The sequence below is a fragment of the Dendrobium catenatum genome, unplaced genomic scaffold, assembly GCF_001605985.2.
Source record: "Dendrobium catenatum unplaced genomic scaffold, ASM160598v2 fragScaff_scaffold_1507, whole genome shotgun sequence".
NCBI classification, from domain to species: Eukaryota; Viridiplantae; Streptophyta; class Magnoliopsida; order Asparagales; family Orchidaceae; genus Dendrobium; species Dendrobium catenatum.
The window spans coordinates 184,415-210,786 of record NW_021319969.1 but is presented as its reverse complement, the minus strand read 5'-3'; the positions used below and the strand labels follow the sequence as shown (position 1 = coordinate 210,786).

The following is a 26,372-nucleotide window of genomic DNA, read 5'->3' as shown; positions in this document are numbered from 1 at the left end:
GTCCTAGAACCGCTCTAAGTTTGAGATCAAAATTGAGGAGAAAGTTGTCGATCAAAGTTCCAACCAAAAAAAAAAAAAAAAGATAAAATGAAGATAAAAATCAAGAAATGATAGAGTCGAGTAGTAAAGATGACTCGTTATTGCTGTCCTTAGGCCTCCGAACACATTACCTCAAAGAGGTGAGAGGATGGCTCTAAGGGCATGTGGTCGAGGCCGTGCTTCACTAGAAAGGAGAGCAACACCTGTATATATTGATCCGGAGTCAGATTCTAATGGTGAACTAGAAAATCAGGGTGTTGATATTCCTTTCGATTATCAGAATACAAATCCTCCAAAATTTGATCACACCTTAGACCAAGATAGTGACCCTGAGGTAGATATCTCAAAAATTAAAAATGATGAGCCTAAATTAACTATGTACAAAAGGCTCAGTAGGAGGATTGAGGCCCTTTCCCTTACCCCACTATCGGTTGGTAGGATTGTAGGATTAGAGGTTAAAGTGGCTCCCAACCTAAATGGTGAAGAAAAAAAGTCCAGAAATTCATTCTTGACTCCTTCTCCATAAGAGATGAAGGTGATGTAACCCTTAAGGAGGTAGATTTTAATAAATTAATGAAATTACCTTTCGGCTACTTCCCTATTTGTATAAAGAATTCTTTCTCCAAAGGTCCCATACCGTATTGATGGACTAAGGGATAAGCTAGATACCACGAGAATATTTGGCAAACTAAGATTAAGAAAAATCCAATAAGTGGTATCGGCTTTGGAACTGTTAGTTTATTTGATGATGACGAATATTGCCTAATGATAACTTACCATTTTGAATCTCAGAATGTCCCTATGGATGCCATCGGTCTCCTTGATTGGCTATGTTTGGAGAATTTAGATGATCCCGATGAACTTCAAGTTCGGGATAAAAATCCCCTAAATTTGAAGAAAAAATTAAATAGATAGTCGACAAGTTAAGAAAAATTAACATGAAGATTGACGATGACCCTCACCCCACTTTCATAAGCACTTTACTAAGTGAGAGTGAGACTCAGGATCTGATTCAGCTGTTGTCTAAGTTCAGTGATTATTTTTCCTGGGAATACGATGAAATGCTGGGTTTGTATACTGACGTAGCGGTCCATAAACTTGGGATTCAACACGATGCCATTCCTATTAAATAAGCTCCTCGGCGCATGCGCTTAGAGATTGAGTAATAAGGTGTTTTCAAAATTAAGAAGTTGGTCAAAGCTGGATGTATCTAAAAGGAGCAATACCCCTCTTGGGTTGCCAGTATCATGCCAATTAGAAAGAAGAATGGTCAAATTAAAATTTGTGTCGACTATAGGGATCTGAATAAGGCATGTCCCAAAAATGAATTCCCTCAACCTATACCAAAACTTTCGGTAGACATTACCTCTTCGCATGCTATTTTATCCTTTATGGATGGCTCATCTGGTTATAACTAAATCAAGATGGCCCTAGAAGATGAGAGAAATATTGTATTTAGAACTCCCATAGGAATCTTTTTTGTTATAAGGTGATGCCATTTGGCCTGAAAAAGTCTGGGGCAACCTACCAGCAGGCCATGACTCACATCTTTGAAGACTTAATCCATAATCAAGTTGAATGCTATATTAATGATTTAGTTGTCAAGAGTAAAGTTAAGGAGGCTCACCTATATGACTTAAGGGTCATTTTTGAATTGTTGTGCCGCTATGATTTGAAAATGAATCCCTTGAAGTGTGCCTTTGGTGTTACCACCGGAAAATTCTTTGGATTTGTAGTGAGGCACCAGGGAATTGAAATTGACCCTTCCAAAATTGAAGTCATCTTAGATATGTCACCTCCTAGGAGCCTTACTCAATTAAGGTCTCTACAAGGTAGATTGGCATATATAATGAGGTTTATCTCTAATCTTTCTAAGAGATGTCAACCCTTCTCTATCCTTGCCAAGAAGGAAACAAAATTCATATGTAATGAGAAGTGTTAGAATGCCTTCAATAATATCAAGAAATACCTCTCTATCCTACTAGTTCTAGTAGCCCCTGAGCTGGGGAAACCTTTGATCGTCTACACTGCAGCCTTAGATGAATCCTTAGGTGCCCTGTTAGCTCAGGTCAACGATGAAGGGATAGAGAATGCTCTCTATTTCCTTAGACAAATACTTATGCCTATAGAAATTCAAAATCCATTAATTGAAAAGCATTATCTTGGTTTGGTTTATATAGCCCAAAAACTAAGGCATTACATACTTTCCCACTCGATCAGACTAATTTCTAGAGTTAATCCTTTGTAATATCTTATGACCCGACCTACGTTGTCAGGACGCCTGGCTCGATGGTCTATGATATTACTCCAATTTGATATTACCTTCAGTCCCCTCTATGTTGTAAAAGGCCAGGCCCTTGCCAACTTTCTAGCAGCACACCCGCTGTTGGCAGATTCTCCTTTGAATGATGATTTACCTGATGCTGTTTGAGGGAATCTGAAGATGTTGTCTGGGAGTTTTATTTTGATGGTGCAGCATCCTCTCATTGGGATGTAACCCAAGAATTTATGATCCCCAGAAAGGCTAAAGTTGGCTTAATTTTTATAATGCCATAAAAGGGATTGATGCACTTTTCCTACCATTTATCAAAACCTTAGATGAACAACGAGGCTGAATATGAAGCTATGATAATCGATTTGGAACTTGCAATTTTAATGGAGATTAAAGTGATTAAGATCTTTGGTGACTCTCAACTAGTGTTAAACAAGGTTGCAGGAACTTATAAGATCTTAAATCCTAATCTTTTAAAATACCACCAATACACCGTTCATTTTCTTGAGCAGATTCTTATCAGAACTCTATATAGGGTTCTCTGTGGAAATAATTTTGCGATGGATGCCTTAGCGAAGCTTGCAAAGGAATTCGCATGTCCGGAGGAAGATTCCATCCCTATAGAGATTTAGGGTCGTAAAGCCCTTTCCCCTATTGACTTGGAATACATCAACAAGAAACCTCTTCAGATCCTTTCTTCCTCTTCGATAACTGATAAACAAGGTGACTGAAGATAACTGTTGATCAACTACCTTCAAGAGGGAAAACTTCCTCAGGATAAGTCTCTTACTAACCAGGTTAAGAAACGTGCCTTATCGTATGTACTAGTCAACAATTCGTTGTACCGTCGATCATTCGATCAAATGTGGCTGCATTGTATAGACAAATGAGAAGCCCCAAAGATTTTTAATGAAGTCCATTCTGGACTATGCGATGCACATCAATCGGCTCCAAAAATGAAATTGAGAATCAAAAGACTTAGGTACTACTTGCCTACAATGATTGACGAATGCCTGTATATTGCAAAGCATTGTCATCAATGCTAAGTTCATGGAATGGTTTTACATCAGCCGCCTAATGTGTTGCACCCCACGATAGCTTCTTGGCCCTTCAAGAGTTGGGGCACATATATTATCAAATTGATTAACCCTCCTTCTTGAGAATTCATCGCTTCATATTAGCCACGACTAATTATTTCTCAAAATAGGTGAAAGCAATTTCCCTGCATAATATAACATCCCACCATGTCTTAAAGTTATTTTGTGACCATATCGTATATCGATTTAATGTACCTCGTAGAATCATATCCAATATTGGGTCCGCATTCAAGTCTACAAAAATCAATAATTTTGTAAGATGTCATAACATTGATTGAAGATACTCAATGATCTATTACCCTTGGACTAATGGATTGGTTGAGGACTTCAACAAAAACTAGGTGCCAATTATTAAGAATACCCATAGTGATAACAAAAAAATGACAATGGGATGAGTGGTTGGTGGAAGCTCTATGGGCCTATCAGACTACGTATAGAACCCTGACCCAATCCACTCTATTTGCAATGGTTTATGGGTTCGAGGTCATTCAACCTTTGGAAATACAAATTACCTAGCTCAGAATCACAGTTCAAAATCAAATCATAAGTGATAAAAATGCAAAATATTGATTATAAGAACTCGAAGGCCTTGAAGAGTGACACCTCCATATATATATATATATATATATATATTCTTTTGTCTTGCATTAAAAGCATTGATGGAGTTTGATTACTTGCTGAGTTTTTCTGCTCATTATATGAATTTTTATGATTTCAGGTCACAAGAATGATTATTGGAACCAATTGGAATGGAATTGATAGAGATCTGCATGTTTTCTTTTGAATTTTTTTGTATTTTTCCTTATTATTTTGTAGTCAGGAGTTTGTCATAGAGTAGTAATTATATTGATATCCTAACTATTGTATATTAATTTTGTGAATATAGTAAAATATTTTGAGCTATATGATTGTTAGTTATTTTTACTTGATATAGACTTATTATTGTTATGATTTATATAAGCTCTAATTGCTTAATTAAGAAGATTAAAATAGATAATTATTTCAATTTGATTCTGGGGTGTTACATTGGATTTGGCAAAGATGAAAATGAAGTGAAATTTGATATTTTTATAAAATATTAATTTGACACTATGGCGTTCAGAATTCCGTCGTCGTAACACTCCGACGTAGCACAATAGTGCTCCTCTTAAATTCTTAAAATAAAGAGAGCTCGGTGTCATAGCTGCTGCCAACTCCAGCGTCCCAGTGCTCATGAGAAAAAAAAAAAAGATTTTAAAATTCATGCATACAGACTCTTGAGACATGCTTCAGAATAAAATCAGACATTTACATGCATACATAACATTGTCAAGCACAAACAAAATGAAAATGTAGAAAGTTCTAACATATATAATTTATCAGGTCGGGTCCGAATGGGTTAAACATTGTTATAACATGTGTCATAGGTGAGGAGGTGCTTAAACAAGTAGAAGAAACAACATGTTTATGATTTCCGAACAAACCCAATTTAATGTTCTAGTCAATTTTCTTTCTATGTTATTTAATCCTAATTTTATTAGTCCCAAGTATACAAATTTATTTCCAAATATTCTAGCGAAAAATTAAGGTGAAAGCACATACATATGATAAACCTAGGAAAAAATAGTCGTTTCCAAATTACAATCATTATAAACAATCATTCACCTAACAATCAATCTATAAAAAAGACTGTGGATTTTGCCTATGACCGGACGTTCCTCTACGTCCTTATACAGGACCTAATAAAAATTAGAGGAACGTCCGGTCGAAGGCAAAATCCCGCCAAAAAACTCGGTATTTGCTCGGTATTGCTAGGTATTATTTGATAATAACAAGGAATACCGCTCTGTGAAGACCAATACCGAGTTATAGCGAGCTATACCGAGCAATACCGAGTTGTACAAAACTCGGTACAACTTTTGTATAACTCGGTATTGCTCGGTATAATTATGTATTGGGTCTTCACGTGATGGTATTCCTCATTGTTTGGTATTGCTCGGTATTTCTCGTTTTTTGGCGCGATTTGGCCTCCGACCGAACGTTCCTCTACGACCTTACACCGGACCTAATAAAAGTTCCAATATGATAAGTGTCAATTATAAATCTTTTTAAATATAGGCAAGAGTGTGATGACTTTAAATTACAATCCGGATTCTATTACACGTCTTATACAAAAATGAGATAATTTTTGAAGTCTTCAACGTTCTTCTCTGAGCTTGATTTGTTCCTCCAATAAGGCTTCCAAATGAAAAGAACATCCTTATCTTTCTACAGCGTCCCAGTGCTCGATAACATGCTCAATATTGCTGACGCAACTCATTCTGATTGATTTTTAGATGTAGAGCTGAGTTCCAAGTTCATGGCAAATTATTGCATCCGGCCACTGGACCTGGAAAATAGGTTCGGACATCCAATAAAAAATTTGCCACGTCACTTGTGCTTTAGTTGCGCTTTGACTGCGCTTTACCTGCACTTTACCTACACTTAATTTAAAATGATATTTTATTAATATCCAGACCTATCTCCGCGTATGATGACCAGATATAATAATTTGCCCAAATTCAAACATAATAATTTCTCTTTTTTATATCAGTGCGCAACTGCTTGATACGTAGATATACCAATCGGATCCCATTATGTAGATATTCGGATTAAACTTCGGGTCGGATCGGATTATGGCTAGATAAGGCGGATCCGGTCCGGGTTGGACTTTAGAGAATCCCAAAATGCTCCAAGGATAATTGGGCCATCTGCTGAGAAGCGCTGGTACAACAGCAACAAAACCCTAGACTCCTTCATCGCTGTTATCCCCTCTTCCATTCCCCGACTCAGCAAGGTGAGACGCTCTCCACTCGCACGTGTGACGTGGCTGTTCGGATGTTCTGCTTCTACCTTTCAATTTGTTTTTCCAATTGTTGATATCGTCGATTGATTTGGATGAGATACTAAACAGTCAATTTGAGTTTTTTTTTTCTTTTATCCAAAATTCCTTTTTTACTACCCATAAACCCGTCTGACCTGTAGAAGATGGGGTTTCCTGGTGGATTATGCTTCTTGCGCATGCTTTAATCTCTGAAATTTCCATTATTTAGCATGTTGTTGCGTTGTGCTGTTTGGTTCTGTGATTCATCTCCGTCGTGCTGTTAATGTTTGATATCCGATACATTTGAACATGCCATGAGTCTCAGTAAGGAGAAAAAAAACTAATTTTTCCTAACCACATTTTTTTGTACTTTGGAACTTTGTTCTTTGTTTACTGCTGCTAAGTGTTATTTACTGGTTTAGTTTGCTTATTGGTTGACGGCAGTGATTGGTAAAGTTGTAGTTTATAGAATCTGTTGTGTTTTTAGGCTCGGAGGATCTTTATTGCAAATATTTGCACTCTCTCAAGGTGTTTCTATACTAGTTATGTCTATTCATTTGTCAAGGTGGGTTGATTTTATTGTGTTGTTGAATTAAAATTTTGGGTTTGAGTGCTCCTCTCTCAAGGGAGTAGAGAAGGGTTTAAGACAGTCGTAAATATTTGGCTACAAATGCTTTAATTCACCCATTCCATGAAAAACTGTAACACTCACTAGATGCGTTCTTCTCTAGATACTTATATATCTTGGTTACTTTTCTAATGTTTTTCAGCTCTCTTACCTTAACATATTAGGCATTCAAATTAGTATTTTGACTTTAGCTCTATTACCTATGTGGATGTACCGGTTGCAAACGTTTCTCATAGCTTATTGTTGCCCTTTGTTGAAGCTCCTAGAGATGTATAACGTAGAGTGGTGACTAGCATCAGAAGTTTTAATTGGATGACTAAAGAATTTTATCAAATATCAAAACTTATTTTATTTTATTGTTTCCTAGGTAAGATTACTTTTGAAGCAAGCGGAATTTAGAAAAATAGTGGAAATATAAAAATGCAATGCTCTTAGAATTACTATAATAGAGATCAAATGCATGTTAGAATAATTTTCAGCCATTAATGTTGACAGGCAGAGTGATACATAAGTACATGATGGAAAATGAAGATGCAACATGTCATCACTTGCCATGGAATGCAATATGAAGGCGGGGCATGCCATCACTCGCCTTTTTAGATTTATTATATAATAAATGTTCAGCCATGAGGTTCTTTATTATGAGTTTTTTTATGAAAGAATGGAGATATCGATGATAATATAACTTTTAGAGTTAAAGTTGGGTGATTCAAATGATGTGGATCCTAAGGAGTACCATTTGATAAGGGAATATCACATAGACTAGTGGATAACTATTATAAACATGCAATTATCTTGAATCCTAGAATGAAAAGAGAGGAGATATAAAAATGAGAAATTTTTATGACTGAATTTTATTCTTTTGGTCTGTGTCAGAAAGATGATGAGAAGCCATAAATAAATGTCCAGGAAAGAAACAAATATAAAATGAAAGCTGTTGTCAATCGATTGATGGATTGATATTGATAGAAAATTGATTTTGATGGATTGCTATATCTAGAAAGGTGTTATCTACAGATTGCTGGATTGTTATTGGTAGAAATGTAGTGACCATAGATTAAGGTTTATTTCAACAATTCACCTTGAGTCGGTTGTATATGTTAATCATTGGACAACATTTTTGCAAGACTTGTGCCGGCTTGATTGCCACAATATAATTTTGAATATTTTTTCACTTAATAGTTTAGTTTTTCTATTATTCTACATTCCTTAGCAATATGCCAATTGTTACTATCAAGTATTTCGCTTCAACACTACTTCTTAATACCACATATTGTTTCTTACTTCTTCATGTAACCAATTTTTCCCATGCATAAGTAAATAAATAAAAATAGATCTTCTGTCTACCGCATCTTCAACCCAATCAACATGTATGGAAATTTAAATTTCCTTGTTGGAAATGTTTTCATATAGCATGCATTTTTATGGTGTCAGGTGCCTTCGAATATGTTTAACAACTTCCATGGGGCCTTTTGTAAGGAAGATGAATTTTCCCACTAGGCATTGATAATTGTATTTATCCGCGGTCTTTTTGTTGGCGATGATTCTATTAGTGCTGAACATATGGTACTTATGCCTGTCATGAGAAAAAGCAAATTTATTATCTCTATAATTTATTTAGTTTATGATTTTTCTCCTCATTTATTACTCTTGAGTGTTATTTTTTAATACAACAAGTGGTTGAGGACGGTGTTGGATAAAGTTGTAGTTTATAGGCTTTGCCATGTTTGTAGGCTCGTTGGATCCTTATTAAAATTATTTGCACTCTCTCAAGGTGTTTCCATACCAGTGGCCTTTTCCTTTGTTTGGGTTGGCGGGTTTTTGGTTGGTTGGTTGGTTGACATGAATTTATGTTTTAGTCCCATCTAAAGGTGAAAAAAATGGCTTAAGGGAGTTGTTAATTTCTATCCTTATTCTTGCCTTTTTTAACTGAATTGCCGTTAGTTTTGTGTGCTGCTTGAAATTTTGTCAAGTGAGATACTTCTCTTTGAAGTGTGAACTTGGTTATTTATTCATTTTATCATTCAATGTTGTTTTGGGTGATCAATGAATCATCTCTTGGAATAAACAAAGTTTGTTTGATTTCCTTAAATTTAAAGTGGCAATTGTTTGCTAAAATTATGAATTAGTAATCTACGAATTATGCTTTTCTTTTATTTTCATCCTGCATTTTATCATAAATTGCATTAGATAACCTGAACCGTTAACCTGTCTTACATCATATGCATATTCACAACTCATGGATTTTATCTATTCCAGCGTAAATAATCTTATGGATCATATTAATTTTATGTGTGTGTGTGTTTTTTTTGTAAGGAAATATGGCTCAGTAAACTTTTTTTTCTTTTTGTTACTCCTTAAGTAAACATATTTATCATAGGTGATTTATGAACTCAAAATTTCAACTTGGTATTATGACAAGTGAGCTGCCTTTGAAAGCAATGATCGCCCCACCACATTTACCATAGAGTTTGGCGCTCTTTACAATGTTTACAATCAACAAAAATAAACCGCATGAACCTTAATTTCACTATCTAGTTATCGCGTCTTTGTAGATAATGCATTGTTTCAAAGATGGTGGACCAAACAGCTCCTTAATGCAATCTTTGAAAACATTATATTTAGTACTTAATGCTTATTAGTTATTCTGCATTTCAATATTCCTTGACTGGTTCTCCTTTGTAGATGAATGTTGAGAGGCTCCAAAAGATGGCCGGTGCAGTCCGCACTGGCGGAAAGGGCAGCATGCGTAGGTTTGTTCTGTTCCGAGCGCATCAAGATAAGGATTTTGTGATATTATTTTTATGTACACGAGAAATGTCATGCACTTTTAATATATTGTTGGTGCTTATTCCTATCCTATTGTCGCACAAATGCTTGCCTTATTATATAATAGAGAAGTGATAATGGATGTCATATAATGTGCATGTATTGTCTGAGGATTATGAATTCTGCAGTTATGCTGGTGATAAAAGGTTATTTATGCGGCAAGATGTGTCGAAAAAGACACTTATTTGTTCAAATATTCATGTCTTCTGTCTACATTTGTAGCCAAGTGGTGCTAATGCTTGCCTTATTACTGGGTTTGAGCTTTATGCCATGTAGTATCCGGACAGTATCATTTTGTTGAGTATAGCCCACTATCATTTTGAGTCCTACGTGAGTGATTTTGGACATTCTGGCAGTTTTGGAGGCTGGTGTTAGTTTGATAAATAACTTCTAAATATTTCTAATAGTACATACTTTAGTGGGCAAGGATTGTTATTATCAGTTTTCTGAACTCTTGTACATTAAAAGATCAGTTCTTGTAAATTTACTAGTTGAGATGTCTTAAATCATGATTTTGGTATATCAAAATGTTAGACTGGAGAGTGTTTACAATATGATACAAATTGAAGTGTTTCTAGCAAAATATACTTCCACATGTTAATCTTCAGGAGTTTGGAAGGTGCAAAATTCTTTTTGGCTATAACTACAACTTCCCCAATTTTCTTTTTATTAGAAAACTCATCATGATATCATGCAGGAAGAAGAAGGCTGTTCACAAGACTACAACAACAGATGATAAGAGACTGCAGAGCACATTGAAGAGGATAGGTGTGAATCCTATTCCTGCCATTGAAGAAGTCAACATATTTAAAGATGATTCTGTTATCCAGTTTCAAAACCCAAAAGGTAAATAGTGAAATTCAGGTAGACTGCAGATTTCTGTAACATGTATAAATGTCCTCTTTTATTTGCTAAATATTTTTTCTTTCACAGTGCAAGCTTCGATTGCAGCAAATACATGGGTTGTTAGTGGCTCTCCACAAACAAAAAGTACTTTCATATCTTATCTGAATGCATTCACGTTTTGAATATCTATCAAATGGCATATCACTGCTCTTATAGCATAGCAGATGTTAATATTAACTCACACCATCTGTGCATCTGGTTTGCTGCTTACTGCTCTCCTATTTTTATTAGAAAAAATTACAGCCATGTTAATCAAAAGTTGGTTATTTATGGAATTATCACCTAACCCAAATAAATGAATTATTGAACCTATGTATTTGCATGAGCGATGATTAATTCATTTAAAATTTAAAGCAGGAGAAAAATACAAGTTGTAATCTATTGTGTTCTTCAAGATTTGAATTATGTTATTGCAAATGGTGGTATTTTAAATAGCCAAATTTTGGTTGCTATACATGAATCGCTCCATATTATCGTCATCATCATTTTCACTACCATAATGGTGATTTTGATTATTATTGCAATAACGTCTATCATTGTGGGAAGTGTGCCGAGATTGTTGATCATTTATTTTAAACGGTTTTATGATTACTTAGCAAAAAATTCTTAGTTGTGTATGTTAAGTTATTGTGTTTCTCAGCCATTTTTTCTAAACATTTTATATTTTTTCTTGACAGAGCTTCAAGATTTGCTACCTTCAATCCTCAGCCATTTGGGTATAATTTTCATACCTGTGCTGTTTGATTTTATTTTTTTTAACCTTGTGCAAGTGAAGTCTTCATGATTTTTGATGAGAACTCTCATTCCTCTTCTTGCAAAAATGTTTTACCCTGTTTTTTTTTTCCTTTCTAGCATGCCTTGTTAAATATTATTCATTGTAGAAATTGTTGTTATTTCTGGTCATTTTTTATTTAACCTGCTTTCTGAAAACAAATCACGGGGAGGAGTTGAATTGCATTGTATGACATTTTGAAATTTTTAACCAGCCATGGAAGATTGTACGGACAATGAATATAAATGTTATAAATAAAAATTGAGAAGATATCAATAAGCATAAGCTTGCGGCTTGACAACATCCTCATCCTAAGATACCTCTCTTGGGGATTTCTTCTAAATTTAGCTCTTTGTAATTAGCTAGTAAGTTCAAGCTTGTGCAAAATTTCCTTCCCTTTACAAGGTGAATTGAAACCCAATCTCTCCTATTTAAGGCTAAAAGAAACCACTCCTAAGTCACTAGTTTTGGTTAAGTCTAAGAATTTTGGAAATTTTGTTTTAGTTGGATCCAAGAATTGTCGAAAAACAACGGGATGAATTCCCAATCTCTACTAGAAATTATTAATAATTGAAAGGAGTTGCTCTATAGATTGAGATGAAGAAGAATATCATCTCAAAAAATAAATCAAAATAAAAACATCTCCTTAAAAACAATTATCAAGACAAAACCTGCACAAATTATGGAAGAATTAGCCCAATGTCTTAGTTTTTCTTATGAAGGATTAGTGGGATACATATGGATGAAAATTACATGTGAGAATACAAGTAAATAACGCAATCATTGCTGAGAGAATCTCCTTTATTTATTTCTCTCTCTCTCTCTCTCTCTATATATATATATATATATATAGTTTTCACAACCATAAATATAGTAGTATGATCTAAAAATACGCTATCAAGCAACCCTAAATATTGGTCTAAATTTGTATGAAAGATATATGTTGTTACCCAATATAAAAGAATAAAGACGAGCAATAGTATTTGCCAGTATTATGTGACACCGCAAGTGTTAGAGCCCAAACAAGAAGTGAACACTACAAATACCTTGTAATTCTCCAAAACTATTGCATTGTAACAGTTCTCTGGCCATCCACCTTTGTTTGAGTCCATTGCCTTGTTCTTCTTTGGTTTTGTGGTGAAAGTTCGTGCCTTCGCGTTAGATATGCTGCTCTTAACAATCTTTAGCCCATACAATTCTAACCATGGCCTTCAAGATTTCCGAGGTTGTAACTTTACTGGTTTCCAGGTTTCTTGGAGTGCTGCTTTGGCTGGAATTTTCGAACTGCTAGTAATGTTGTCCAAAAGGATAAATGGTAGTTCAAATGCCCAATAAGAAACAATATGACCAAAAGGGAAAAAAAGAGGAAAACAAAGAACTTGTTGTGGGCGGGTTTTGGCTCAAGACAATGGCAGATCTATTTACATATGTGTTGCAATGCCATCGAGCCTCCCTACCTGTTTTAATAAAATGGACTACTACTCAATGTTATTGTGACCAACCTAGGTTAAGCCCGACTTTTCAAGATTGCCAAGGGAAAATTATTGGGAGTTTGTTGCTATATAAAAACATAAGACAACTGACGCATCTCGGACAGCCACCCGAGAGGAACTCATTAGATCAAATATTGCCATTGAACCTCCCAAGAGCAGCTAGTTGTAGTCCGACCCTTCGACGACCATCAGAGACGGTTTTTTGGAGCTAGGTATTGATATTGGTGGAGTCTCAAGCTCAACTATGATCACCTTCCTCCCCCTCTCAATACGAGAAATCCTCCTCAAACTAGGACAAAACTTGAATTAAAAACTTATCAAAAAGTTGAATTCTACTGAAGTGAATGGTGTTTAAATAGGCGAGCACCTGCTTAAGCACCTAGTAAAGATTTTAAAACTCTTATTTACAAATCTACCCCTCCAAAAAGAATGGAAAAGAAGTGTTAATGAAGAGAGATAATAAAAAAAGGACCCCCACCCTTGATGAGCATGTAAAAGTTTTTTCAAGTGGAATTTGAAATTCTAAGTTTATAAGGAGCATTTACCAAACAATTTTTCTAGGTATTTATTTGATCAAGTAGAACACATTAGATGTTTTATTTCCTTAAATTGAACATGCTACCTTTTGCTTTTAGTTTTTCATACTCCACTAAATATACAAATTAAAGTTCAAAAGCAATCTGAGTCGAAACAACAATTTATTTAGAGATTACGTATTTGTTTCAATAATTTAATGAAAGAAATGTCGATCATTTTAAAGGCAACGTTTAGTAAAATTCAAGTATAACCAAAGGGGGATATATCATTATTAATGTAGTGTGTAATATTTATAAGTCTATTTGATGATGATGATAAAATTAATAAAATCAAATCAATAAAACATGTCCTGAAAAGCTTGAGACAACTACCCAAATCCAGATCGGCTAGGGTCTTGAGCTTGATATTGATATCTCTATTGTATCTACTTACAGTATTGTGTGGATCATCCAAATAAGCTTTTCTTCAAGCTTAATCTTCACATGGTTTACATTACATGGCTTGAAAAATCATTCGACACGAACTTAGTATGTACTGTACTGCTATATTCGACAATGGGCAATGTAATTAGACGATATTGAATAATTTCTCATTGTCAAATTTTATAATCTATGGATTCATTTGGCCAGTATTCTCCCATTTTATATGGTGAGAAATCATTTTTTTGTCAATAGAGGTCTATTGGAAATATTCTTCCATCGCATCGATATAAAACTGAAGCTTGGGCGATTTCCCCTAAAGTAATGTTACCAATAATTTCAATGATACTTCCCTTGTAGCCACATAAAAAATGGATTCATGCAAATAACAAGTCATAGAAGTATGGATGCATTTAGATTATTTTAAAAGGTGAAACATTTTGAAACTAAGCACATTGATCAAGCATAACAAGTTCTATACTATCATGGAAAACATAAGTTGGGATGTTGAGTTAGTAACGATATTTGCTAGTTATGCTTGGTGCTTTGTGTCAATTTGCACTTCCCTTTCTCTACATGATCATGAGTAAAATGAATTATAATTTCAATATGCTTAGTTCTAGTATCTATTAAAATTGATTTTTTGGTGACTTTGCTGGAGATGTAATCTTTTGCCTTATCTTGAATTTTAATTTTCATAAAACCTTTTCTTTCTCCTTCATAAGGTGTTATGCGAGGGCTCGGTTTTACATTTTGAATGAGCTACTTGAATTTTATTTGCAGTGCATCTTGTTTCCACAACGTCGCATTTGTGTTTTTTTTATTTTTGGGCTTGACTTGGGTCTAACCTTTTAGGTTTAAGCTTGGGCTTGAATTGGATATGTCTTGGCCTTCAATTTGATTGAATCGATTTGATGTGGGATCCTCCTTGGATTATGGCTCGACTTCTTGCCAGTCATTTGCACCTAGAAATATCCACCTATTGTCAAGAGGGTGGCTTGTTCAATCTTTGCTTTTAACTGCTCTTCTTCCTTGCTTTTCTTCCTTTTTTGTTCTGCCTCTGACACTTACCGGTGTGTTTTCCCATGCTTCTGACAATAGTTATTAAAATGGATAATTTCTTACAACTCATATAGGTTGGTTTTAGATAAAAGAATCCACAAATGCCTCCCTTCTTCTTGAATTCATCCTTAACAAATTTCTTCCATTACCCTAAATCTTCATTAGGAAGAAATTCCTGAATCAAATTGAAGAAGGTTGCATACAGGACATATGAATGTTCGTTTTGAGCTGGTCGAAGTTGCTGGAGAAGCTTTGCTTGAACTGGGAAATGGAGGAGAATTTGAGGAGGAGGAGAGATCAAAATGGTGCCCCCATGGTGGCGATCTCTATTTTTATCGACGATAAGTTGACTGACCTTTATTATGTTCATTGAATCATATGGGAAGAAGCTGAAGAATGAAGTAAGAAGGAGCTAATATGGTAGAAAGAATAATGGGAAAATATATATGGTATTTTTTAAAAAAATATTGTATGGTGACAAATCAAATATTTTTTTTTCCATATTTGGATATAAATAAAATAAAAATAAAACACATAAATAAATAAATAAATAAAGACAATCCCAAATGATCCCTTGTCCCATAGTCAATGTCGAGTCATATTTGACATAATAAAGGTGGTATATGATTATTAATGTAATAAGTCTTTTTTTAAATCTTTTTAATGATGATGATAAGATCATTAAAATCCAATCAACAAAATATAATCAGGGATATCAGGGGCCAGATTTCTGAACTAATTAATCTGAAAAAAGATGTTATAGGATAAATAAACGAGCTTTCAATCTTTTTTTGTTTTTGTTTTCATTGCATCTGCTTATAAATATGAGTGGATCATCAAGATATGCTTCTCTTCAAATAGTTTTGCTTCAAGCTTATTCTCTACTTGTTATATATCTACATGAATATGTTAGACCGCCCAAGGGCCGGTTGTACTGGTCCTTCTTGTATCGGTTCAAGTCTAAAGGAGGCGGAAAAAACTAGGGGGCGGCATGAAGGCTGGGGTCCACGCATTAATGGAGGCTTTGTTTAGGAGGGAAAATTCAAATTAGGAGTTGTTTAGGGATTAATGTTTTGTGTTTTGCTTTAAGTAATTCTCTTCTTGCTAGGGTTAGGATTATCTTGAATTAAATCTGAAATTTGATATATTGGTGTTGGTTTTGGGGCTCTAGACTTCTGCTTGAGATTGAAGAGCTGAATCTTCCTCTAGAATTGAAGATTCATTGTATCAGGTTGTTTCTTTTCTTCTCCTACTTAATTTCAAGTGGTTGCCTTTGCTATTTCCCTATAGTTATCATCAATTCTGTTTGGTGTTTGCTGAATTTATCTCTCTGAATTTGTTGTTGTTTCTTATCAGAAAACCCCCATACAGGCGAAATCATTAGATGATACTGAACTTTATTTCCCCAGCTTATTTAAAAGTCACTTCAGCTTAGCTTATAGTACTCCTTTTCAGGTTCTGATAATTTGGACAACCTGAAGAGGCTTGCAGAGCAGTTCCAGAAGCACGCCCCAGCTGCTGCTGCAGCTGGTGCTACTGGCACTGGTGCAAACCACCAGGAAGAGGATGATGATGATGATGTCCCAGAGCTCGTGCATGGTGAGACATTCGAAGAAGCTGCTGATGAGATCAAAGCACCAGCGGCTTAAAGAGCATTTGTTATTATTGCAGATTTAGAATTTTGGATCTAAGTTACATTGTGTCCCTTGAGTTATTCTTGCTTTTATCACTGTTTTTTTTTTGACATGCTTGAAAAGGGTGCAACTTGGTGTTTTAATGAATCTACCCATCCATTCTATTTCTTGCAGCCAATTGTTGTCAGAAACCCCCATTAATGAGGCTGAATCCTACTAGTCAGTTTTTATTGTGCAGGTGAACTCTCTCAAAGTGCTGTTTGACAGTCTATGTATGGGATTACTTGATTTAGGTTTCATTTGGGATGAATTTCTCTCTGTTTCTTAAAGCAGCTTTTTAGTATAAAATTTTTAATATTTGTATTAGAAAGCTGCTTTATGAAGCAGTAAGAAAGTCGTCCCAAACGAAGCCTTAATTTTTGTCATAGCGGGTCACCAGATCAAGCAGGTCAAGTGAGATCCGGATCCTGGCGCTGGAATACTTATTTTTCTTACATCAAACAGTGTGAAATTGATCCATCTAAAAGCTCAATATTCATAAAAAAAATGTTTTTGATGCTTGGGCTTTTGGAAAAAAGATGAGCTTTACCTTCTCTAATACGAGAGATTATTACATAGAAGATATCAGAGATGGAGAACCGTTTCTGTGAACAATGCAAGTGCAGATGAACTATGTTTTTACTGTTCACAGAGATAAATACGAACGGTTCTCTGTATCTGATCTCTTCATGTAATAATTCATCATCTTAACACCTCTTTCATACATCTGGGTATACCCATATATGTCGTGGCAGATGTTACATTGCTGATTTCAAACATCTTATTGACAAAATCAGCTTGAACTGTGATGCTTTGGAAAGTTAAAAGTTATCTTTATTGGCTGGTAGATTCTAACTTCAGAATTTCTCCATTTGGAGTACCCCCCAAAGCCATTATCACAATTTACTACAGGTGCTATTCCAGAATTCCTCTTTAATGGGAGAATACCTAGATATCTGAGAGGATTCTTCTAATTGTAAGCATATATTGGTGCTTTGGCTTCCTGAAAGTTATCAAGAAAGAGCTTAAAGGTTCAGCTGTGATCAATTGTGAATAATATAATTTTCATTGAAATAATTAATTTTTTTTAATTATACATTCTATTTGATTTGATTATAAAAATAACTGCCCACTAAAACATTTTGAAATACAACTAAAAAGTTGTAGCTAATATTAGGAAAGCAAGATTATGAAAAAATTGTTCCAAACGGATCTATTATATAAAACTTATCCTAGCTTTACAGAGCAGTGGTGCCAGCTTTGAGAGTAACTTGCAGTCAAAATACACTCCTTTTCTCTAAAAGGGGGGAGGTTATTATGTGCTCCGGTTCCGAGCTTGGTAACGAGTGATATTGGGCACTCGGTACCGAGTGCGATACATTTTTGGGGGCAACGTGACATATTTATATTGGTCTCCGGACGAATCCGGACCCGCACGCAATAGTTTTTCCTAAAATGGAGCTTCCCATTCCATCTTCATTTGCTTTGTTATATAACTCAACATCCAATATACTTCAGCTACTTCTGGATGAGACTTATCATGAGCAATAAACCTATGCAGAGTTCCATCCACCTCAATCTCACTTCTCCCAGGAGCCTTTCTCACTCCCCTCTTCTCCATTTCTTCTCTCATTTTCTTTGCATCCTCCCAACGCTTTGAAACAGCCAAAACATTTGAAAGACCAACATACCTTCCATCATGTTCAGGCTCCAACTCAACCAGCATCTTCCCCACAATCTCCCCAAGCTCCATCCAACCATGAATCTGACAAGCACTGAGCAAAGCACCAAGAAGAGAACCACTTGGCTCCATTGGCATCGTCCTTATTAACTCATAGGCCTCCTCCATGCAACCCGCCCGCCCCAAAACATCAACCATACACGCATAGTGCTCCACATGTGGTCGCATTCCAAGCTCCCGAATCGATCGGAAAAACTCCCAAGCCTCGCCCACGAAGCCTCCATGAGCGCAAGCACTTAGCAATCCTAAGTAGGTGATTTCATCAGGCTTTATGCCTGCTCTAACCATCTCCCTGAACATTTCAACAGACTCTCTAGCCATCCCCTGCATTGCAAGCCCACCAATGATTGTATTCCAGATCAAAACATCGGTTTTAGCCACGGGGAATGATCGGAAAACATCGATAGCCTCCCGTATCGATCCGCATTTCGCATACATATCCACCAAGGAAGTTGTAACAGCAAGGCTTAGTACCAAGCCATTGTCTTTTAAGTACTGATGCAAGCTTCTTCCTTTTTCTAGAATGCCTAAGTGCGCACAGGCACACAACAAGCTTACCATGGTGATTTCATTTGCTTTTGGTCCATGGATCTGCATTTTCTCAAAGAGAGCAAGAGCAGCTCTGTAATCTCCACCTTTGACATAACCATCAATCATAGCACTCCAAGATACAACATCCTTCTCCGGCATTCGATCAAACACCTCCCTCGCACCAGCCAAATCTTCACACTTTGCAAGCCCATCAACCAGGGCATTCCACGACACCAGATTCGGAAGAGAAATTTCGTCGAACACCTTGCGGGCGTCCGGCATCTGCCTACAGGATGCGTACATATGGATCAGCGAGTTGAGAATGAAGATATCGAGATCGTGCCCATGCTTGGTTATATGGCAATGGACTACGCGGCCAAGGCAGAGCGAGGCGAGACGCGCGCAGGATTTGGCGAGGAAGGGGAAAGTTAGGTGGTCCGGTGGGGTATTACTACGGAGCATTTGGACGTAGAGGGAGAGGGCGCGGTTGGGGTTTCTGCTTCGGGAGAAGCCACGGATGATCGTGTTATAGACGAAGGCGGAGGGAGAAGGGAGGGTGAGGGAGAGACAGTGGGAGTAGTTGACATCGCCGGACTCGGAGATGGCAGAAAAGAAGACAAGTTTGGAGAAAAGGAAGGTATCGCCGGCGAGGCCGAGGGTGGTTAGCTGCGCTTGGATTTGCTTCAGCTCTGTCATGGACTTGCAGCGGTCAGCCAAGGCAGGGAGCCTCACGAGGTGAGAACTAGCCACCATGGGCGATATCTTCAACTTCACAAAACTGAGTGACACTTCCTCCCAATAACTTCTCTTGATCAAAGAAGTAAACAAAATCCAATTTTGCACTGTTGATTAGGAGATTAATCAAATAATCAACAGAGCTAGAGTTCAAGCGATATAACTCTGATAGCACGTAGCAACCCATGCAAAGCTAGGATATGAAGCAACGGACAGATCAATTCTATTCATTCAGCATGGGTTTTATATTCATACTCATCGCTACTATGCCCAAAAGAGAAACATGCAAATGAAGTACAGTTTGTGATTATCTTTATAAACGAAATTTTGATTTATTCTGTTTCTGAAGAAGATCATGCTATGCATCTAGGATAATTTTGGAGATTTTTAGGTAGCATTAATTATCCACAAAAATTTTCAAGTACTAGTTCTCACTGAAAGGTATATTTTTATGGGACATGTAGTCAACAATACTAGTATTTCTATAAATCCCCAAAAAGTTCAAACTGCTGTTGATTGATCGAGACCTACTATTGTATTTGAGATATGTAGCTTTCTAAGCATGACCGACTGTTATAGGAAATTTGTGAAGAAAATTTTCACATAGTTATGCACTCTGATAAGATTGACTCAGAAGTTAATAATTACATAAAAAGGAGGTTGATAAAAAGCCGTTCAATAAAATGAAGTTTCAATAATGAGATATGTATGACTAATATTTTTAAAAGTGCTTATTAATACTTGAAAGTAATTTTAAATTATTTATTTAGGAGTTATGCTTTTGAGATTTTATTATTTAATACTTGAAAGTAATTTTAAATCAGTAATTCGCTTCCGAAACTCCGTTTTGTGACCGAAGAAGCAGATACGAAAAATTTTTTGTAACCGCCGAAAAAACAATGTTTATTAAAAAGGAATTATTGTTAAGCTTTGATTCCAAACAGTAAAATATACTATCTGTATAGAGTTAAGCGTGAGATCTTTACTGATCATCATAATTTAAAATACATATTTATTCAAAATGATCTAAATTTGAGAAAAAAAGAAGGCTAGAGTTTATCAAAGATTACAATTTGACTATTTAATATATAGTTTTATTATATATTTTATTATTAATAATCATCAAATATATTTCATTTTTTTTAACTTTAAAAAATATTATCCTATAAAAATCATAAATTTTGTATACAATTATAGACATAAGCATTCGATAGTCATCATTTTTTATATAATTATACCCATAATTTTTATTATTTATGTATGTCTCATATTTAGCATAATAAAAAATCAACTAAACACGAATAAATTTGTTAACTTAATCATGGTTAGCTCTTTAACCCAACGGTTAACAGGTCAGGTCTATCGCTGCTGACGCGGCTCTTCAAAGCAAATTTGTAAGAGCGGCAAAATCATTCGAGGGTTCCTGAGCGGGAGAGTGAAGCGAGAAAAGATGTCTTCGACCTTCCACTGCCCGGAGATGCCGGCGTCGCAGATCGCCGAAGTACTCACCGACAGCGGCATTGCCGCCGTATCTGAGGAGGATCTCGCCGCCCCGACTGCTGAATTCGCCTTCGCCCTCTACGCCAGCGTCCTCAACTACTTTCAACCCCTCAGGTAACAGAAACCCTAGATCTCCAGCCTTTACACTTCCTTCCCTCATGGGATCGAATATTCTTGCAGTGAAGATGTCAATGGTGGGCTTGATTTTGGCGCCCTGCAGCTACTGGACAACCCCGAGCACCATGAGGACGCCGTCCGCGCTATTAATCTCTACCACCGGATGAATGAGCTTCTCGTATCTATAAATTGTAACGGATTCAAGCTCTCCGATCTATTGAGGCCGGAACCCCGGAGGATAGTCGTCATTTTCAGCGCCATCGTCAATTTCCTCTACTATAGGTAAGGTTTTGTTGATAAACGAGGCATGTGTGGTTTAGTCATAATGTAATTTATCCTAGGATTATTTTTTGGAGCGTTTTAGGGAAGAAAGTGGGACAAATGCTTGATGTTGTTATTGTTTTAGGGAGGAAAAGCTGGCCACTTTGCAAGTGTTTATGGACAAGCTACCCGCCTGTGATGAGAGAAGAAGTGAACTTGAGGAGAAGCTTGCAGAGGTATGTCTGTAACGTTGTGGGGTTGCAGATGATCAAATTAGATATTTCTATTTCCAATGCAATGAACTGTTGGATTTGGTTAATATTTTACTCTTCTTTGATATCGCTAAATTGTTGTCTTTAACTTCTGCATGAGAAAGAGCCATTTTCACGTGATTAATATGTTGTGCATAATTTAACTTGCATGCGGCTATCCTTTGCTTACTGGATAACAAGGGCAATTTAGTTTGTGTATTCTGCAAATTTTTGGCTAACCCAGACTTTTTATCCTATAACAGTTGAGAACAGGCACCAAATATCATTTATGTAAAATTTCTTTCTTCCTTTTTTTGGCCGCATTGGAGAGGAACATGATTAGATGGAACCGGATCTGGTCCTCTGGGAGTTAGGATGCTGTTGCCTTCATTGTTGTTTGTATTTTTCAGGCAAGGATGATGATGATAATTGCAAATATGAAATTCTAAGTGTTCTTTAATTCTTTTTTCTTTACTGTTATGCAATAAATCTTGCAGAAGATGCCATTTCATGCTATAATTCTTGGTGAACCATATCAGAAAAGAATGTATACAAATAAGACTTTCTGAAAGCTTAGCAGAGAGAAATGAGTCCAAGAGCTGAAATTTTGAGAGTCAATTGTTTTGATTGAATTATCATTTGTCTTGCCAACCACCATAACCCCCTCTAAGGATTTGCTATCATTATTTTTAGTAAATGCATTAAACTTGTGGAAATATTGCAGTTGAAGAAACAAAGCATGGATTACGAAGTTGCACGAAAAGAAGAGGAGCCTTTGGTCCATGAGGTTGATGCTGAAGTGAACAAGTTAAAGCATTCTATACAGGATTATAACAAGCAGCAAATGTTGATGAGGAACCAGGCTAAAGAGCTCAAGGAGAAGGCTGATGCCATTGACAGCAAGGTTTCAACTCAATCATTGCCTTTATCATCATTGAGAAAACATAGCTTAAGGTTCTGCTTTTTCTTATTTCATGCTTGGTAATAACTATGTAATGATCCTGATCATCAAGAAGACGAGCATTATGAGTCCTTGATGGATGCTTCTAGTAAAGTGAATTTTCTCATTTTTAAGACATGTGTTTGATTGAGAGAGTGTTTCTAGTAGCTTTTGGTTGATTAAACCTTTCAAATTGCTTTAAGTATTGGCATTGCACTTCATTTTTGTTTGATGTCCAACCAGGAGTTGACATGGTACCTCAAAATTTAAATTACGGTTTTTAACGACTAGATGTCTTTATCTCAAATTTATGTGCATTTTAGCGTTATTCTAAAATTGGCAGCTTCCTTACTACTGATAGTGTAATGTGGCATATTTTTTCCCATTTTAGTTAAATAATTTTATATGTATATCAATGAGTACATAAATATGTAATGTGGCATATTTTTTCCCATTTTAGTTAAATAATTTTATATGTATATCAATGAGTACATAAATACTTATAAAAACACCTTTATGCTCTTACTCAAGATGGAGGTGTCTGTCATTCGTACTAAACTCATAACTTATTGTGGGCTTCGAAAATTTATGCCCCAGCCTCTCCCCTGCTTTGATTGACAGGGAGAGTTTTAATGTATTTAGGTTCCAAAGTAAATTTTCAGAAGGCAGATTAGGTTTTTAGATAAGTCACTGCCTAGAGATTTCACCCTCATTTTGCGAGGACTTTATGATCTGAGTTCTGGTTTCCCATAGGCGAAGCCCCTATGTTTAATTACCCCTTCTGATAACGAGAGATAACTTTTGATTAAGGCTAGTCATGAGATAGACACTAAGTACCCAACTTATAGTAGCAACAATTTTAGGATTTGAATTTGATTTTGGATTTTGAAGTTTAAGCTTTTTCAATTTATCACTATATACTTAAAACAGGTGGTGGAGGAATGAAGATGGGCCCGATCAAAATCCCATGTTTCCGTCATCCTAGGTTGCCATAGTCCATAGTATATTTAGTCAGAGGAGGTAGTTGATCCAACCTGACAAAATGAACCTTATTGGAAACTATGAGTTACTTTGTCCAAGAATATCTTGTAGACATGGGGTGGTGTTGTCTAAGAGGATATATTTGAATCAATCTTAGTTGAAAAAAAGGGCTTTGTGCCTATCGAGTATATACTATGATTCATTATTCAAAGGTTTGAAATAATTAGGAAACTTATGGGCTTTGGTCGTGATTGTAATATAGTGGTGTCATTTTGCAGCAAAATCATCCAATCAGAGAGCACGTGCCACGTCCCAGCTGGCGAGATGTTATTTGATAATGAATTTTAGTGATACATCTGATATGACATTTGCTCGTTGTGAGCTGAAGTTAGTTTCAAATTTATCACTGCTGACAAACGGTTGCGGTGGATGTATGTGTTTTAGTTTTAATTTTTTATGATTAAATTTTCATTTAAAAGTTTAGAATTTAATAAATGTTGGATTTTGAAATAAGCTTTGAGAATTGACCACTCCGGTTGAGATTTACATTCAACACGACCATCATCTAGGTGATATGATTGTCATTTTAATAATATATGTATTTTGTAGGAATTTAGGAGGCATCTTAAAAGTTTAGGGTCTCCTATGATTTAGATTTTTTTTCAACAAGATCATTATCGGAGTTTTAAATAATTAGTGTTGAACTCCACAGCACATCAAAACGAAAAAAATCAAATTAAAAATTCATTCTTTGCATACCTCTGTCAAGCCCATACACAAATTTGGATTTTGAATTTACATTCAACACGACCATCATATAGGTGATATGATTGTCATTTGAATAATATATGTATTTTGTAGGAATTTAGGAGGCATCTTAAAAGTTTAGGGTCTCCTATGATTTAGATTTTTTGTCAACAAGATCATTATCGGAGTTTTAAATAATTAGTGTTGAACTCCACAGCACATCAAAACGAAAAAAATCAAATTAAAAATTCATTCTTTGCATACCTCTGTCAAGCCCATACACAAATTTTGGATTTTGAAAATTTACCCTGAAACCTAATTCATTAAAACTCTTCTGAAAGAGGGGAAGCCGAAGCGCGAATTTTCAGAGTCCACAATCCAACCTATAACTAAGTATTCTTCTACTTATTATTTTAAAACTTGACCAAATATTACCTTAAGATACCACAAACCTCTTAGTACTTAATATGCTACCTAGTCATTTTATGGAATCGAGTTATTAAGCTTTGCAAAAGTTATGCTTGGTCTAGTAATAGACTAATAGTAAAGTAGTTTAGTTTGCCATTTTCTTCTTCTGTTTAGCTATATTATACATAGTTATCCGCTTATCCCTTTCTAGTTCAAAATTTTCTGTTAATGATTTATTTGAATGTTTAATTGTTTACTTCGTATCCTTCTCTCAAAATTTTTATCAATGCAATATTTTCTTATGCTAGATAAAATTTTAAACTTAAAAATTCCTGTTAGAGTTTTAAATGAGCCAATATACTTAACAAACGTCACCATACTTCTTCAATTATTGCTCTTTTTTTGTTCACTTAGTTGATTGATAGGAAACACTTGTGTTCGCAAGTATTCCTAACCCAAACCAGTAAAATTACAGCAGCCAACTGCTGTCCACAGTAGCAAAACAGCAGAAAAACAGGAAAAACGCAGCAGGAAATTGGGAAATGAGGAGAAAAACACAAGATTTCGCTTGTATTTCACTAGAAATCAAAGAAAATAGAAAAGATACAATTAATCCTCAATTCGAGAGGAGGATCGATCTCTCCCAAATCTCTGACAACGCCAAGAGCCCAAAGAAAACCTAAATCTACGAGATCTCAAATTTCAGCCAAATTCAAGATGCCCAAACCCTAGGAAAAACCTCTATTTAATGCATACAAATCAAAAGGAATTCCCTAAACAGTCCCTACATTCAAATTTCTCTCTGAAATCCCCCAAAAATCCTTCCTAAAATGCTCTGTTTGAGCGGTCGGGCCGCTCGTTCTCCGCCAGGAGGCGGAATCTCCGCTTTTTTGCGATTTCCGCCCGTGAACCGGTCCCTTCTGGACCGGCTGGACCGGTCTAACAATACTCCCCTCCCAAAGATCCACCTTGTCCTCAAGGTGGAAATATGCTCGTGTTCCCGCGGAGGCGGCCATCCTTGAGGTGACTGAAAATCCTCACTGTATTGCTGAACCAAGGGCTGCATGGAAAGAGAAACATCCCCTCATTCCTCCATCATGATCACATTCAGCTTGTGTAGTCCCACCAGATAGTCTTTCCCCACCTCTTGCATATTTCTGACCATGGTCTTAAGTGATGTCATGGCTTTGGATAGCCCTGCATCTCCTGTTATAACCACCTTTCTCCCATCCACCATTAATTCCATCGTGAGTGCTCCCCAATTGTCCTTGGTTTCTCCCAAGGTTTGCAACCACTTCATCCCCAGGATAATATTAGTGCTTCCTAACTCTAATGGGAGAAAGTCCTCCTTTACTTGAATCCCCTGGATGGTCAACACCACACCCTTACAGATTCCCTGGCCTTTCTCCACCTTCCCTGTACCCATCATCACCCCATAACAACCGGTGTCCACCAATTTCACTCACAGTCGGTTGACAACCTGAGTGGAAATAAAATTGTGGGTAGCCCCACTATCAATTAGTACAACCACCTCACGGTCAGCTATCTCTCCTTTCACTTTCATAGTGTGACTCGGAGTGAATCCCACTAC

The 26,372-nt window shown here is 36.1% G+C and overlaps 3 protein-coding genes across 3 annotated transcripts in view; 2 read left to right on the top strand and 1 right to left on the bottom strand.

The window, feature by feature from the left end:
- Positions 1–6,072: 6,072 nt before the first annotated feature.
- LOC110112091 (nascent polypeptide-associated complex subunit beta-like) lies at positions 6,073–16,767 on the top strand. The gene is made up of 6 exons (XM_020844183.2): positions 6,073–6,223; positions 9,564–9,631; positions 10,405–10,553; positions 10,641–10,697; positions 11,291–11,329; positions 16,352–16,767. The coding sequence occupies exons 2-6, from the start codon at positions 9,564–9,566 to the stop codon at positions 16,543–16,545; spliced, it is 507 nt and encodes a 168-aa protein (XP_020699842.1). The 5' UTR covers positions 6,073–6,223; the 3' UTR covers positions 16,546–16,767.
- Positions 16,768–17,660: 893 nt separating this feature from the next.
- LOC110112089 (pentatricopeptide repeat-containing protein At5g08305) lies at positions 17,661–19,851 on the bottom strand. The gene has a single exon (XM_020844180.2). The coding sequence runs from the start codon at positions 19,592–19,594 to the stop codon at positions 18,020–18,022; it is 1,575 nt and encodes a 524-aa protein (XP_020699839.1). The 5' UTR covers positions 19,595–19,851; the 3' UTR covers positions 17,661–18,019.
- A 1,122-nt stretch (positions 19,852–20,973) lies between these two features.
- Positions 20,974–26,372, top strand: part of LOC110112099 (kinetochore protein NUF2 homolog) — a 13,269-nt gene continuing 7,870 nt past the window's right edge. Inside the window, exons 1-4 of the mRNA XM_020844192.2 lie at positions 20,974–21,190; positions 21,257–21,475; positions 21,600–21,690; positions 22,430–22,609. Coding sequence (XP_020699851.1) covers positions 21,027–21,190; positions 21,257–21,475; positions 21,600–21,690; positions 22,430–22,609 — 654 coding nt within the window. The 5' untranslated portion in view covers positions 20,974–21,026. The remainder of the gene's footprint in view (positions 21,191–21,256; positions 21,476–21,599; positions 21,691–22,429; positions 22,610–26,372) is intronic.